The sequence below is a fragment of the Cavia porcellus genome, unplaced genomic scaffold (assembly GCF_034190915.1).
Source record: "Cavia porcellus strain 051 isolate PalLab524CR breed Dunkin Hartley unplaced genomic scaffold, mCavPor4.1 scaffold_27, whole genome shotgun sequence".
NCBI lineage: Eukaryota > Metazoa > Chordata > Mammalia > Rodentia > Caviidae > Cavia > Cavia porcellus.
Window position 1 is genome coordinate 35,889,796 of NW_026947510.1, and position 17,444 is coordinate 35,907,239.

General features: G+C 35.4%; 1 protein-coding gene across 1 annotated transcript; it reads right to left on the reverse strand.

Moving 5' to 3' along the window:
• Positions 1 to 794: 794 nt before the first annotated feature.
• On the reverse strand, positions 795 to 7,247 carry Clec1b (C-type lectin domain family 1 member B). Its single transcript, XM_003470347.3, has 6 exons — positions 6,962 to 7,247; positions 6,252 to 6,350; positions 5,131 to 5,256; positions 4,820 to 4,971; positions 3,226 to 3,332; positions 795 to 998 (listed from the first exon to the last, which is right to left on the reverse strand). Exons 1-6 carry the CDS (start codon positions 7,023 to 7,025, stop codon positions 854 to 856), a joined length of 693 nt encoding a protein of 230 aa, XP_003470395.1. The 5' UTR covers positions 7,026 to 7,247; the 3' UTR covers positions 795 to 853.
• Positions 7,248 to 17,444: the final 10,197 nt, after the last annotated feature.

Here is a 17,444-nt window from a genome sequence, read left to right on the forward strand (position 1 = left end):
AGTTTATTTCAAATTACTCCTATTGATTCTGACCAGAAGTGGACTTGGAATAGTAGCTCTATTTGTTCTGTGTTTTACTGATTAATGTATATTTAATGAACTGTCTCACATAATGAAAAGCACATAACTTTCTGTTTCTTGAGGATCAGAATCTGTGCTTGTGCTAGTAACAGAATGGAGAAAAGAGAATTCATGGTGCTGGTCTTCATGGAGATTCTGTTGTAGTTAATAATGTGAAGCCCTACATTAAATATGGGAAAATGGAAATTAAAGAGGTTACATGACTGGTTCGTGGCTGTACTTCAGTTAATTGAACATACCATTCCAATTACTCTTCATATTCCAAATTTAGAATTATTTCTACTTTATGCTGCCTTTTAATCTTAGATATTTTGGGGCTGGGGATTTAGCTCAGTGGCATAAGTGCATGCCTTGCAAGCATGCAGTAGTGACTTTGATCCCCAGTACCCGCCCAAATAAATAAATAAACTTAGATATTTTGTACAATTTCAATCACTTAAGCCCTATCTTTTCTTGTCTTAATTTTAATTTTGTATGCATACATCTGAAGATGCAGGAAATTACAGTATGTTCAAATACAGTAATTAGAAATCAAAGAAAAGAAGAAAGAAAATTAATGGAAAATAGAACAATTAAAAGGGAATAATCAACTCACATTGCCTTCTAAATATGCAAAGAAGGGGTCAGGTAAGCAGTGTTGATAGTAATAATAGCATAAAAAGTGGCTGCAAGGGGAAAAAGGAAAAATAAGCAAGTTTATGGTTTGAGATTCTTTCATATAGAAATTTTATTATACAAACACTTGTCGTATATCAAATGCGTCTTTCTGGCATTAAAGTAGCAGGTCCGCACGTGGCATGCCAGCCTTCCTTTCACACATTAAATAATGTCTGTTATTACAAAAGGCAGGGTGGATTTTCCCATTTTGAAAATAAGCACAATTCATATTTTCTCTTCCATCTGTGAAAAAGTCAAGCCTGCAAATAAAAAAGGTAGAGAGTCTTCATTTGAAAAAGGAACAAACCACAGTCAAATTGTGAGTGAAGAATATTTTCATTATGAGAAACGTCCAAGATGTTTCCCATATAAAGTATGCACATACCAAAAAGACCTATTACAATTTAATGAAGCATTATAACACAAAATCAAGGATCAAGTGAAGACTGATTAATAATGGGAGTCCAGAGGAAGAGACGAACACATCTATGCTATAATGACAAAGGTTGTATCTACAAGATCAGACTGCAGTGACCAATGGGGGAAGAGTGGAATTGAGAAAAACAGAGAGAGACAGGAGATTCTTTTTTTTTTTTGGTTCCAGGGATCAAACTCACGACCACCTGCTTGCAAGGCAGGTGCTTATACCGCTGAGCTAAACCTCCAGCCCTGAGACAGGAGATCCTTGTAGGGAGAGCAACTGCATAATGTACGAATAAACTCAAGGAAAAGACAGCTCATTAAATACTTTCAAATTGAGAACTTACGCTACTGGGTGGCAGATCAAAAAAGCATACTGAAATGTAATTGCTCTTTAACTTGTTTGCATCACTTTATGATAAATATATATGAATATATATATATATATATATAATCAGGTTTACTTGTCAAATGTTACAAAATACCAACTATTTACTAAAATTGTTCAACTTTCTGAGAATAGTGATAAAGAAAGGCAAGTTTCCATTCTGGAAGGCTAAGATAGATTCACAAGTCTGAGCCCTGACTGGGCAACTTAGTGCGTGAATAAAACACTATCTCAAAGTAAAGTGCAGAAAAACAACAAAAAATGTTCTGGAGATGGTGCAAACGCCTGGATTCAATCCCAGAAAGAAAAAGGTAAATTATAAAAAAGGAAAGAAAAAGACAAAACGAACAAGTGAGGGAGGGAGACAGAATGAGACAGAGAGGAAGAGGAAAGGAACTTAACTTCGTCAAATTGAACAATTCAATGGGAGTGTATTAGTGAGAAGCCTATAAATAAATAAACAAGAAAACCTCAGAGTGATAAAATTATGTAGCAATAAAACAGTGAAGATAAGCTAGCACATAAAGGATAGGTTGAAGAGAAGGTAATTGAGTTTGAGTTATTAACTTCACTGTAGAAGTGATGTTTAACCTAAAACTTAACTCACATGGGAAGTCAGTCATGGAGTTATAGAAATAGAACACTGAGGAGGAAAACAGTAGGTACAAAAGCCTGACAGAAAAAAGTTTTCATTTGTTGAAATAATGGGGAGAACATCATCATTTTACCTGCTGTATTGTACAAGAGGCAGCAAATGGTAGAATATTAAGGTCAAAGCTGGCAAGAGGCTTGCTTGTATGTGGTGCCCTGGGTTCCAATCTAAAGTAACAGGTATCTGCTGAGTACAACTAGTGATTTACATAATGATCAGATTATATAAGCTTTGGATATGAGTTTAAATTTTAATTAGAGAGAGGCTGCACTTTCGATAGGTTGAACGAAGTGTGTTGAGTTTAGAGACTGGAATGCATTTTAAACAACTTCACTACTAATGCAATGGGGCTATTTGCTTGAACTGCCTGTGAAAGGATGGAGCCTCAAGTCATACGTATTAGAAATGTCTTCTCGGGGCTGGGGATTTAGCTCAGAGGCATAAGCACCTGCCTTGCAAGCAGGCAGTCGTGAGTTCGATCCCTGGTACCGATAAAAAAAAAAAAAAAAAAAAAAAAAAAGAAAAAGAAAAAAAAAAAAATTAAAAAAAAAAATGTCTTCTGACCTACAGTGTATCTGATTTTTGGAGAGACACTGGGTAAAGAGTAGGGAAATTCCAAAGAATTCTTAAGATACAAACTTTGAACTATAAAATAATGATGATGATTTTGTTCTAAAAATATGAGAAGAGAGTCAGATCAAGTTGAGCATAAACATACACACACACACACACACACACGCACACACACACACAGAATGTTGCAACTGTAATGTCAGATATAGAAATCAATGAGAAAAACAGAGAATAAAAATGAATCATAGCTGAGGCAAAGAGAATGAAACAGAGAAATATAGAACTCTATTCAGTGTCCTTTGGTTTAGAGTAGGCTGTAAATTATTTGGCTGTCGCTTGCAAAACCCATAATAGAATTTAGACATATATGTCAACTTTCAAATAACTTGTGCTTGAGAAAAGAGTGTCTCAGCTTTATAGTGGTTCCTTCTATTCTCAGTGCCCAATGACTTACACATTGTCGGAAAGAACTGATCCATCTTCCCACAACCAGACCTTATCAGAATTCTGGCGGGATAATCCAACCCAACGGATGAAAACAGTCCTTTCTTTGAAGTAATCCTATTGCAAACATAAAGAAATGTAATGATGAGAATGCTATTTCAGCTTTTGATCATGACAAAGACAAAGGCTTAGTAAGATCTCACACAAATATTGGATTATAGTCTATATTAATATTAATGAGTTATGCTTGACATTTAGGACTGTATTAATTGGAACTGTTTTGGAATACAATAACTTTCTTGATTGATTTTTTTTACACTTAGAAACTATTACTACTATTTTCTATACTAAAGGAATTTGCTTTGTTCATTTTTTTTTTTTTTTTTTTTGTCTTTTTGAAACAGGGTCTCTGTGTTCAGGCTGGCCTTGAGCTCACTTTGTAGCCCAGGCTGTGTTCATTTCTTATTGCTTCTACTAAAATATAAGCCTTTGGGGGCTAAGAATTATTGTTTTATTAAATAAATTTGTCTATGTCATGAAATAGGTGTCATTTAATGTTAAATTAACAATCAATTAATTAATAGATAACTAAATAGAAAGGAAGCCAAATATTCACATATTTTTATGCCTTCCAATATGACTGATAAAAATCTTTTTTTTTGGTCCTGGGGATAAGAATTTATTCTTAAACAATAAAAAATCTCTTAGGTATTTTGAAAGACATGAGGCTCAGAATGACAATACACAGGAGATAATACATGAATGTCATTACATATTTCTTAAAGTCTTAGCCATGTATACTTTTCCTTTTAATTCTTCAGTTTTTCTTTAAAATGTGTCCCTATAGAGTCAGGTTTGATGGTACACACCTGTAATCTCAGCACCTGAGAAGCTGAGATGGGAGGATCATTGTGAGTTCCAGATCAGCCTGGGCTCCAAAGTGGGCTCAAGGCCAGCCTGAACTGCATAATGAGACCTTGTCTCAAAAAGACAAAAATAATAATAATAATAAAATAAAAGGTCCATATTATGCATATTTACTAGAGGACATGACAAGTAAATTCCACCTGAAATTTTACAATTTCTTTTTTTCTCAAAAATATATTGCTTCTTCTCTTAATTATAAATCTTCAAATTGTAATGAGCATGGAGTAATACAATTCTGGCTATATTTTACATTTCCAATTAATCTCTTTATAATGGAGTTGAGATTTTAGGGCATTTACCCATTTTGCCTCAGTGGGAAGAACAGCTAATTTATTTCACTAAATATCTTCTCCAAGAGCATGGGATTCCCGGATGAGGAAGCAGCTGAGACATCCAGCCTGGATCCCAGGGAACCCCAAATGCACATCTTAGGGCTGACTCCTGCCTGACTCACTGTGCGCTTCAGCTCCCAGGAAGGTACAAGCCATTTTTATTGATTAACAATGGCAATTCTGTGCAATAACCTGGGTTCAGTATTTTAGTTCTCTATATTTTTACTGAGAGTGATGAATTTCTGAGCTAGAAGACTTAAGAAAAAAATGTAAAAAGGGTCAAGTGTTACATTTAAGCTGTTTCTCTTTATTCCTCTGGAATATTTGACGTGAGACTCTCCTCACCAGAGTGCTCCTGCTGGCAATCTTCACAAGAGTTGCATTCCAGTTAGAGCAAAACCTTTTGCCCTCTTCCCAGGTTAAGTTGTGCTTGAAGAAACCATAGCAACTATCTCGGTGATATCTCCAGTTTGTTTCACAGGGGCTGCATTTGTGATCTGAAGGAGAAACCACATATAAGTGCCTCTTCCTTCCTAACGTGGCTCACATATCCAACCCTCCCAGCAGGGTTTCCTGCCAATCTCGATTCCTTTCTGTTTGGATCGCAGAAATACTCCTGAACTGGGCAGAGGAGGAAGTAACCAAGCCACACGTACCGGCACTGCGTTTTTGTTTTTCTTCTGTTTGTTGTATTATATATTGGCAGAAATTCCTCGCTAACTTTTGAACAGTTCCTGAGAGATTTTCATTCTCAGCTTGTAGGTTGTTTTGCTGTGTCACAGCTAAATGTGGAAATTAGATAAATTACAGTTGTTAATCCGGATTGTAGAAGTGGTAGGAGGACTTTTCAATGAATTTTCACTTCAACAGAATGGCCAATATACAAAAAGTTTACTAGACACACATGAGTGAATGAGTACTGAGAATGAATAAGGTAAGGGGACTGTGGAGATGAAAAGAAATATGTAAGACAGTTCAGTGATATCCAAAAGAACAAGTAAATTACTTGAAGGAAGTGATCATAAATATGAAACTCTCAAGATAAATAACATGTCCAAAGCAGTTGTTTTAACATTTCCTTAAATACATATTTGTAAGCACACTTTATGGAGCTGAGTGGGTGACCTTGCTTATTTTCTGTTTTTCATATAATACCAAAATATTAATTCAGTTAAGAAAGCATATTGAGTTCTTATTATGTTTAAAATATTGTGATAGTAACAAATAAAACAGGGTGAATCAAAACTTCTAAACTTTCCCATAGAAATAAACATAGAACAAGCAATAACTATACAAATTACAATGCAACATAGTAAGGCTTAGATTTACAGGAAGTGAAGCATTATTTCAATGAATGAAATTAGAAGGGGGCATTCTAAGTAAAGGGAATAAATAGAGGAAGCAAAATGCAAACATGGAGAATAAGATTTATGCATGAAATTGAGAAAATGTTGGGTTAGCTGGTTTCAAAGTAAGCAAGATGAAATGAAGGTGAAAACTGTTACAAAATATAGTTTACATGCATGCTGAGGGGAAATTTAAAGCTGGTTTTAATCTATAAGAATAATTGTAATTAATGAAAAATGTAAAGTGATTTTAATCAGAAAAAAATTTAGTGTTATCCTTTATTGAGGGCATATTGGCAGCCATGGCTAGGGTGATTAAGTACTGGCAAATAGAAAAAGAATTAAAAAAAAAAAAAAGATTACCAGGACACACAAGGACCCTTAAGTAGCACCTTCCTCCATCAAATATTTGGCAGAGAATCAATACTTACACATAAACCCCAGGACCACCAGTGCAACCACCATCCCCACAGACAAGATCAGCAGAATTAAAGCCATCACACGCCACCAAGAAGAAGAATCAGAAGTAACTGCAGATATATAATAAAAATATAAGGCATGGTCAGTGGTGTCATCCCCGTGCCTGTCTTAGGATCTTGCAAGTGTCATAAGCAACATTATTGGTAGCTCTCGCCTGTGTTCTCTGGTTGACCACCAACAAAAAGTATAATTGTCTACTCCCACAATTTTTCTCTTACCCCTCTCAACTACCAGGCAATTTTTACCTTTCTAAGCCAGACCATAGGTCTTAAATGTTAAGGGCTCCTGCTTCTGTCTTTTTGTGAGTGTGTCCACCCACATAAATAATTGCTTCAGTAAGCAACAGCTGAAAAGTCATATCCCTTTTCTGACATTTGCAAAATGAAGGTTTCAAACCTTCTCTTCCCTTATTCTCTTGGCTCTATATCTTCATCATTAAACCATAGGGCTCATAATATAATATCCTTTGCTTGTATCTTTGCTGCTTATATTCTAAATATGTCCCTTTGACCCTATATAAACATTATGCAAGTGCTTCCAAAAGAATAGGAAAACACATAAATAAATAATACTAAATATATTGTCACTAATAGACAAAAGAGAACAGGATTGGCCCTTTACATTAATTAACTCCCAAATTTCTGCTGCTGGACATTCTTACCTGAGGAGACAGCTGGTTTTTGAGGTTTAATATTTAGAGTAATGTATCCATCTTCATCCTGCATGGCTTCCCTTGGACTGCAAGTTAGCTCAAGAGTCAATGATTTTGCAAAACGCAGTGTCTTCTCTCACAGTTTCAGTGTCTGCCAGACTCTGTGATCCTCCTCTCCCTGGTAGAGTAGAGCCATGTGAGTCAGGACACATATTCTTTGTGTTTGTTTTTTGTTTTCCAGGAAACCTTTTCATGGCTGTTCAGAGATAGCCCTTGAACACAAAAATGCAAAAATAATAATCACTTGTGGTAAAGGAGTAGATAGGGTATTTGCTTCCTGTTTCCTATCTTCAGCTGTGAACCAAGGGATATGCCATCATGTGTATCCTTTCAAGGCACAAAAGTTCATGCTTCATCTTAACCCTAGGAAAGCTTAAGTCATATTGCTTAATTTCTTTGTTTCCTTTCTCTTCTGATTGTCATTCGTCACTGCTCTTTGGATCTTTCATAATTCCAGCTACAGCCAAAGGTTGAGGGTCTACGTAAATAGGTGTACGTTGTAGCCCCCTCAACATGACTTATTTCTGTTAGAAATATTCAGGGTGAATATAAAGAATCACAGGGTCAAGAAAAAGCCTTTGATAACTTTTCCTCTTAATTTCGCTTTCCCCTTCTTCATGTGCTCTAAATATAAGCTGAATTATTCAGCAAAAGTAACCAGACAAGTACAAAATGAGATACAGTGTAACAAAAATTTCTTCCTCTTACAAAACTCATTGTCTTCCTTAACTGCCTTTTAACAATCCTAGATGGTCCTTATTCATATGCATTTCACTTGTTATTTACCTTTTCTCCCTTTTCTTCATTTAGATAAAAGCTCTTCATTCCGAATTTTCCAGTGAGACCAAATGTGGAATAAAAACTGTTATCAAGATGATAGTTTACACATTAAAGATATTTTTACATGAAATACTTTTTAATTTTAAATCACATAGTTAATATTGTTTTTCAGACACTGACACTGGTGCTTAGTATTCATGAAAAAAGTCATATCCTGGGCTGGGTAAAGTCACAGAGCACAGTCTGAAACCTTAACTACCTAAAGTTTTTTTTCTAACATTTAGGAAATCTACCCTACCACCAGCCAGCTCACATTCTTTGCTGTCTTTCTTATTTCATGTTTTTTTCTATGACACATCGCTGTCAGATACACATAATCATCTTATATCTTTTAATTTTTCTTTTTTTTGCAGTGCTTGGATTAGAACTGTACTGCACACCTGTAGGTAAGCACAGGCCACATCTCAGTTCATAGATTTAAATTTTTGTTATGTGTCCCCAGAATGATATATTCCACAACTTTACAAAGTAACTAAAATTATCACTTAACAGGTATTTGATGGATGCATACATTGTACGAAAGGCATTATCACTCTAATTGTACACAAGAGGGAAGAGGAGTTTAAGGAATTTGGGAAACTTTTCTAGGATTATACTTTATAAAGCAGTATCAGGTTACCTAGTAGCCAAGTAATTTTCACTACATTAAAATGGATTTCAAATTTACATACTGTCCAGACTTGCTATCTTTGCTTCTGGGTCAAACACGGTTTAAAAGAGTAGGACCACCAGGACTATGTAGTGATGTGATAAGAAAGGAAATGAGTTGAATGAGTAACATTCTGAGTAAGACCGGTTGATATACAATGATGCCTAGTGGATGTGGAAAAGAGAAAGACCGGAAAAGAAGTTGACTGCTGCAGATATTAGTACAATATCTGTAAGCTGAAAAAAATAAGTGAGCATTTTGTAGTTGGTGATCTCTTCTATAAACTTTTTCATGTGCATTACTTTTAAACTAAGCCTTAGATCTTTTTAGTAGGAATATCCTGTTTCCTCTCTGCTGCATTTAAACTACTGATTTATCTTTTACTTACTAGCTTGCTACACATGTATAAAAACTAATTCCTTTCGGAAAAGGGTAGGATTTTCAGTCATGGGATAAAAAGTATAACTAATATTTTCTCTTTCATTTTCAGAAATTTTAAACATGTGGATGAAAAATGGAATGGGCTTTATTAAAAGTTGTTGCATTAGACAATAACCATCAGACAGCCAGAGCACAACATTCATATACACAATAGAGAAGATGAAGGCAAAGCCTACATGACAGCACCCATACCACTAAGGTTATCAGGCATGTGCACAGAAAATGGTGTAAGTAAAAAGTTAATCACAATCAGTAGGATTTATAAGATTCAAAGGAAAAGTAAAGTTAGCTTAGCATGGAAAGGATAAGGGAATGTTCATCAAATTGGAAGTCTGAGTAAGTGTGTTATGCTGTAGAAAAGTACAGTTGATAAGTACATTGGAATTGAGGATTTATGTGAGATTTATGCATGCTGAGATATACAGTGTTGCACTCTCCTATTAAAATTACCATGTAGTATCTACAAGGCAGAGATTATTAACTAATCAGCCATGCAAACATACTGATTTGTTACTGTAGCTATCTGTACTCTTTTTATGTTTTGGGAACTAAGTGATAAATAAATGAATTTTGCTTTTAGTGGCTAGTGGTGGGCATAGATAATAACAAAGAAAAGATAGCAGAGAGCAAGACAGCATCACATCATCGTGATCGATCAGTGCTGTAAAAGCACATTCTAAGATCTTCAGGTTTGACTGGTCAGGCTCAGGACAGACCCTGGCTGTGCTCCTTTGGGTTTGCTCAATCATCATTGTAAATACCTGGGCAATTGCAAGAGTTTCTTCCATTTGGGAGATCATCTAAAATAGTTCAAACTCACTCACTTTAGCTTTAAAAAAAAAAGCTGCTTCTGCTTTTTTTTTTTTTTTTTTTTTTAACCAGTTATTTTTCTGGTTGGTACCACACTTACATAAATATTACTAATAAGAAACATATGACAAACAAATTAGATAAATAGTCAAAAGTCCTAAGGGATACAACTTTTACTTCAGGATTTGAATCAATCAATATGCCTTGACAGCCCCTTTGCTTAGATCGAGATATCTTGTTATCCTAGCCAAGTGAATACACATTTCCAAATGAATTCCATACTCTGTCTCCTCCTTGTGGCCGTATATTTCTTCACATTTCCTTTTTCTTTATTTTCTTTGGGCTTTGATACTGTGGACTCGCACTTTTCTCCATTCCCTTTCTCATAAATAATTAGGAATTAGCGATACCTTGATCATTCTCTGGGTCCTAACTTTTAGGATTTTCTTCATTACTGTTCTCTGAAGTAGGCAGGATGTGTGAGAAAGGAATGATTGCTGAGAAATAGGTCGCAAATAGCTTCCTATCTTAAGTACGCAGTTATTTCCTTTAGTACATTCTAAATCAAAAGTATTTCTACATTTGACAGCTGTGTCCTGTTATTTCCTACAGTGGATACTCTTTTATAGTAATTCATATGAGAGCAGAAAAACTAAGCAGAGTGATTTCAAGTTTTTGGCTGAAGAATTCTAACCAGTGAATTTACATTGACTGAGATGGGGGGAGCACTTGAGATGCGCGTCTAATTTTTTGATGTAAGTTTCAAATCTAAATAAATACATCAGGAATCCAGTCAGCTGAGCTGTCTTGAAGATCAAGCATAGACTTGGGGAATGTGAATTTGGACACTGTCACTAGATGGCTGTTACATCAAGGCATGAATCTAGTTGAGCTCATCCAGCCATGTGAATAACAGATAAAAGAGGATCAGGAACTAAAGCCTAAGACACAGAAGTTTGAAATCAGTGAAGAAGGAGTCAATGAATCTGATGAAGGGTTGGAAATGAGTGAAGTAAAGGGGAAATCAAGAGAATGGTGTACTGGAGATTAAAGTGTTTGGAGAAAGATAGTGCTGCAAGAAAAGGGAATAATCAGTTATATCAAATGGTGCATAAGGTTGAGCAGATGAATCTCCAAAGATACCCATTAGATTAGCTGATATGGATGGTAATATTGACTTTGACAGAAATATTTTTTGTAGAACTATTGAGGAGAAAAGACTGATTAGAATGTTTTTAGGAAGTGTAGGAGGAAAAAGGAGGAATAGTCTTTTGAACCATTTGTTGTAAAGAATATTCATTTTGTCGAGAGACTTGAAAAGCAAATCAAGACTTGAAATTGAGGCAAGGGAAAAGCAATTCGAGAATAGCTACTAATTTTTAGGATGCTAGTAGGAAGCACTGATTAATAAGACTATTGAGAAGTTATGGTGCAAAGAACATAAACTAAGACCAGTTAATATAGTCAATCAGCTACTCATAAGAGGTGTGGTGCAGATAGAGTTGTACTGAACCACGTTGCATTGAAATGCTTAGGATGAGTGAAAAGATAAGCAAGAAAATTGTTGCACTATACAACAGCTATTATAATTGACCCTGATAAATTCTCTAAACTAGATTAAACAGGCAACTAAATACGAGGAATCGATGAACAAAAGTGTGGTACTGTCAATGAATTTGATATCCTTATTGGGCACCAAAACCAGTAGCCCATATAATTATTAGGAATAAACCAAAAAGACAGGAGTTGTAGTTTAGAGAGTGGAATATCTGAAATTGAGACTGTAGAAAAAGTATTCATATTGGAAATGAAAATGTCTAGACTCTACTGTGTTTCTGTCTAATTAAACTTCTAAAATAATGCAAATAGTATGTATCTGTGTAGTTCAAAATCAACAGTCACTTTTGGCCACTGAGCACTTAAAGCATGACCAAGCATGGTTTAAAAAATGAATTTTTAGTTGTATTTAGTTTCAATAAATTTAAATAGTCTTATGTACCAACTCAGCATAATATTGGACATCAACGATCTGAAGCATAATCATCTAGTGGATGGCTTATTTGTGGTTGTGGATGAGTTTATTGGAGATAAAAACTGAGAAAGCAGAATACTGAATTGCCATCTGCAGAAACAGCACTTATCATTACAAGATAGTAGAGGTGAACTGAGTTAAAACAGTTGAAATAATGAAGAATAGGGGGCTGGGGATTTAGCTCAGCGCCATGAGCTCCTGTCCTGCAAGCAGGAAGTCGTGAGTTCAATCCTCGGTACCTATAAAAAAGAAAAAGACAAAAAAAAAAAAAAAAAAAAAAAAAAAAGGAAAAAAAAATGAAGAATATAGTCTCCGTACTTTATGTGGTAGATGATTAAACCAGGTGGGGTTTTTGAGGGCATAACAGATAAAATGAGTAACATAGAACTGCTAGAAGTTTGCAAAACAGAAAATCATAGATCTTAATAAATTATATCAGATTATATAGTTCTTAGGATAACACAGTTTAAAAGTATATTAGTGATGTGACGTACCTCTGTCTTTTACAAACAAGTAGAACCCAATAAGATATTTTTTTATTTTATGGAAAAAAGGTGTAACACAATTTCATGACAAAATAATAGGTGAATAACAATAGTTAAAACATTGCATGTTTTTTTCTTTAAAGTATGCTTAGAGTAAAGGACATGGGAATAAAAATTGCTACAATCATAACCTTTCTTTTCAATGAACTAAGAGACACTAATGATATAAATAACTTGTATTTTTCCCCTCCATTCTTTTCCTTTTCCCCATCTCAGTCTCTTTTGCCTTCTGAATAACTTCTTACCATTTCACAAAAGCTATTGTACATTTTAGACCTTATTTTCTCTTTCAGTTTCTTATATCACAAAAATGATACAATGCTAATACATGTGAGTCTGATTTACTTCACTTATGAGTATGATCTCAAAATGTACCCATTTACTTATAAAAGTCTCAAGTTTATCCTTCTTTTAAGATTAGAAGAAAGACAAAAACAGCTTTAATTTTTCATTTTTATCACTACTTATTTTAAACTTTTCTCATGTTTTTCTGCCATTATCTAATTTACTTTAAATAGTACCTATAGATATTTACCACTCAAAGCCTGGAGCTTCTGTGGGGAACTTGCTTTGCTCTCTGGCAAAGTCTTTTTTCCCTAGTGCCTGTCCTTCATAACAAGTCAGCATTGCTGAATCTCTCTATCTCTTCTTTGTTGTCACATAACTATCTAATCAGCTAAGAAACTGCTAATGTTAAGATTTACATGATGAAACTAGGACTCATGGTACTTTCTTCTTTTCAAGGTCAGTAATTTAAATCACATCTGCAATGATCCATTTGTCATGTGACCTGTCACATTCAGAGTATATGGGTATTAAGATATTCAGAGAATGTAGGTATTACATAGTATTAGGGATTATTATTTTATCTACTGTGGAAAATTTTCTATCTTGCATAAGCAACTAAATTTCATAAAAATTTTTGTAGTATGAAGAGAATTAGCATCCAGTCCCTTAAAATTCCCTGTAAGTCCTAGGGCTACTGTAATTAAACGACAAGTTGCAAATATACTATGACATTTTTCTTGGGTTTTTCAAGTATTCCCCACAAAACCTGTCAGCTATTTATTGTTTGTGTCATGTGATTATGCTATTATTGGATTGTAAACACTGTTGCAGAGAGTTTACTTCAATTTTATTAGAATTTTTTTACATTTATTATTCTAAGAAAGATAAGGATAGGTTTAAGTTTTTGAAAAAAATATAGACATATATCTCACCACATGCTAAACTGAAACCAAAGGCAATCAAAAATCTAAGTGGTAAAACAGAAATGATCTAATGGAAGATTAAAGTGGTAAAATTCTAAAAAAATATGCAGGCAGGGGCTTTTTGAACTGGACCCCCAATTGTACAATATGTTGTATTATACAAGAATCAACCAATGAGGAAGCAGCAGTCAAGCCTGGCCCTGCATGCACAGCAGTCACCACCATGAATGCCAATAGACAGCTCAGCTCCAGGAAGCAGCAGCTAGCCCTGCCCTTGTGCATACATACACCAGTTGCTATCTGTATCCCACCAGTATCCAGCTTGGGCTGGGAGGAGCAGCAGAGAGCCCTGCAGTCAGACTGAAGCTGGCTGCCATCAGGGAGCTTCCTGAAGGTAGCCAGTGAAGACTTGAAAAAGCAGTAGACAGTCCTGTACCAGTGCACCCAATAGCCACTATTGGATACCCGTAGCCAGCACTGTCCAGAAGAGCTAGCCAGTCATGCCTCAGAGAAATGGTAGCCAAACCAGGAAATAGCATCAGTCTCTTAAAAGTCCCTGTAAGTCCTGGAGATGCTGTGATTAAATGACAAGTTGCAAATATACTGTGATATTTTTGTTATGTTATTTCAAGTATTACCCACAAGATTTTCTACACAGGAAATGCTTGGGACCACAATATCTGCTTGTCCTGGAAGAACCCAAGAAAATGTCAAGATGAAGAAGCAAAAGGCAGTCTCTGGCCTCCCACACATGCAGAGCCCGTCCAGGAGATGTAAACATGGATGAGACTGGAAGTCACACGCCTGAAATTTCTGAAGTGATGGTAAGTGAAGTAAAGAAACAACTTCATGAGACTAAAAAACAAATTAGAACATAAATACTATCTCAGGTAAAAGAAGAAATGAAAAACGTAATAAAAGAATTGTTGAGGATTTCTAAGAAAGACATAGATTAAAAATATGGAGGAGCATAGGAAAATGTGGGAAACTTTGAATGAACAATATAAGAAAGATTTAGAGTGCATGAAACAGGTACAAAGAGATATCCAAGAAATTAAAGCTCCATCACAAGCTGGCAAAATTGCTTGAATGAAATTGAAGATAAACTCTCAGACCTTGAATATAGGCTTGCAGCTAGCAATTGCAAAAGGAAATATCTCTTAAAAATCACAAGAAACTAGGAAATAACAATTCAATGGCTGCAAAATGACTCAAAGAAAAATAATTTAATAATGATAGGTGTCGGTGAAAAAGCAGGGGTCAACACAAATGACATAAAAAGACCATTACAGAAGTAAAAGCAGAAAGCTTCTCAAGCAGGGAAAAAGGACATGACATACAGATGAGAGACTTATAGAACCCCAGATAGCTATAACCAAAATAAATGTACACCTAGACATATAAAAAGATCTCAGAAATTCAGCACAAGAACAGAATATCAAATGCTTTTAGAGAAAAGAAACAGATCATCTATAAAGGAAAACCCATCAGAATCATAACCGACTTCTCAACACAAACCTTCAAGTCAAAAATACGTTGGAGTGAAGCATTTCACGTCCTGAAAGAAAACACCTTCCAGGCCAGATTGATGTACCCTGCACAACTAACTTTCTTTTTTTTTTGTCTTTTTCCTTGTTTTATCAGTACCAGGATTTGAACTCACGACTGCCTGCTTGCAAGGCAGGCGCCTATGCCGCTGAGCTAAATCCCCAGCCCCCACAACTAACTTTCAAAATTAATGGAGAAACAAGATACTTCCATGGCAAAGTACAACTGAAGGAATTCACAGCCACCAAGCCAACCCAAAGAATACTGAGGGGCATTCTAGAGAGTGATAAAATGACCATGGTTCCAGGGACAGCAGTAGAGGCGGGTCACCAAGTAGGACAAACAATTGAATGGAGGGGCAAAGTAGGTAGCCAGTTGCAGGAAAAAACCAGTACATGTTGTCCATAATCATTAAAGTAGATGGCCTCAATTCACCAGTGAAAAGTAACCCAGGCAAAGAATATCAGGAGACAGGGCCCATCAATATGCTTTATACAAGAAACACATTTAGCTCACAAGAATATTCATAGACTGAAAGTCAGAGAGAAAACAATGCTGTATGTGACAGGGAACCAGAAAAAAGTAGGAGTAGCTACAGAATGGATAAGAAAGAGATGGCATTTTTATACAATGAAAAGCTACTCAGCTATAAGGAAAGATAACGTCTAGACTCTTGTAGGTAAATGGATATAACTTGAAATCAGATACATGGGTGAGATGGTTCAGTCATATGGGTAAGCATTGTGTTGTCTCCCTCATATAAAAAACTCACAGAGTTAGTGAGATCCAAAATGCACAACAGATGTTGTGAAAGTGAAAAGGGAAGAAATGCCTAAAGAAGGAAGGCAATGACCATTGTTAACGTATGATCTTATTTTGAAGCTCTCTATTGTTTTCATTGTTCTGTTTTGTTTTGCATTTTTTTTTGATTTTATTATATTTGATAGTGTGGGCAGCTAGATTTTAAAATTTTATTTAAAGAGAAAAAAAGCAAAACACAAAAAAGGTAGCAACAATATAGAATTTTAAAAACATAAATAAACACTAAGAAATCACTAGTTGGTAAATTATTAGTGATTTCTTAGTGATTTCATGTCACTCTGGAGAGAATAGCTGCCATCAAGAAAACAATCGATAACAAATGCTGGTGAGGCTGCGGGGGAAAAAGGAACACTGCTCCACTGTTGGTGGGGGTGTAGACTGGTGCAGCCACTATAGAAATCACTATGAAGATTTTTCAGAAGACTAGGATTGGAAGTTACATTCAATCCAGCTATTCCCCTCCTGGGCATTTTCCCAGAAAACCTGAAAAGTTTATATCACAGTGATATGTGTGTGCCTATGTTCATAGCAGCACAATTTGTAATAGCTAAATCTTGGAAACAACCAAAATGCCCATCAACTGCAGAGTGGATGAAAAAGATGTAGTATTTTTATACAATGGAATATTACCCTGCTATAAAAAAGAATGATCTTGAGGCCTTCATATTGATTTTTTTTTTTTTTTTTTTGTCTTTTTCGTTTTTGTCGGTACCGGGGATCGAACTCACGACTGCCTGCTTGCAAGGCAGGCGCTTATGCCACTGAGCGAAATCCCCAGCCCCCTAGGCCTTCATATTGAAATGGAGGCAACTTGAGACCATCCTCATAAGTGAAATAAATAAGAATAATATTTATAAATATCACATTGTGTCTCTAGTGTAAAAAGTAGTAAGAAATTTAGGAGTAAGAAAACCTAAAGTGTGTAATTGCTATTGTAAAAAGAGAGGAAAAGAAAGCGCTCTAAAGGATATAAATGCATGTACGTTTAAGTGTGCAAGATAGATGACCATATTACTAAGTTTTTGTTGGATCATTGAGCAGAACTATTTGCAGTCTCACTGTTTGAATGTCTACTTTGTATGCTTTAATTTTGTAACTTGAAAAGCTATTTGTATGTTCAGGATATAAGTTCATGATCTGAGGGACTGTTGGATATAATTCTTTCCCATTCTGTTGGTTTACTTTTCATTTTGTTGGTGATCTTTTGAAATGTAGAAACTTTTCAATAATATGAGATCTCAGTTGTTGATTCTTTGAAGTGTTTCCCATGCAATTTGTGTTGTGTTCATGAATTTTCTGCCTATGTCTCCAAGACATCCACCTACCTTGACTTCCAGCATATTTAGTGTTTGTGTTTTAATATTTAGATCTTTGATCCATTTAGACTTTAGTTTTGTGCATGGTGATAGGCATGAGTCTAGTTTGAGTCTTCAGCGTGTGGAAAGCCAATTTTTCCAACATCCTTTATTAAAGAGGCTATCCTTCCAGTGAACATGCTTAACACCTTTGTCAAACATCATATGGCTGAGTGTTT

Coding starts and splice junctions, on each gene's coding strand:
- Clec1b (XM_003470347.3), bottom strand. CDS start 7,025: ATGCAGGATGAAGATGGATACATTACTCTAAATATTAAACCTCAAAAA. Junction 5,257..6,251: donor GGTGGTCCTGGGGTTTATGT/GTAAGTATTGAT, acceptor TTCCACATTTAG/CTGTGACACAGCAAAACAAC. Junction 3,333..4,819: donor TTGCCAGCAGGAGCACTCTG/GTGAGGAGAGTC, acceptor TGTTTGCAATAG/GATTACTTCAAAGAAAGGAC.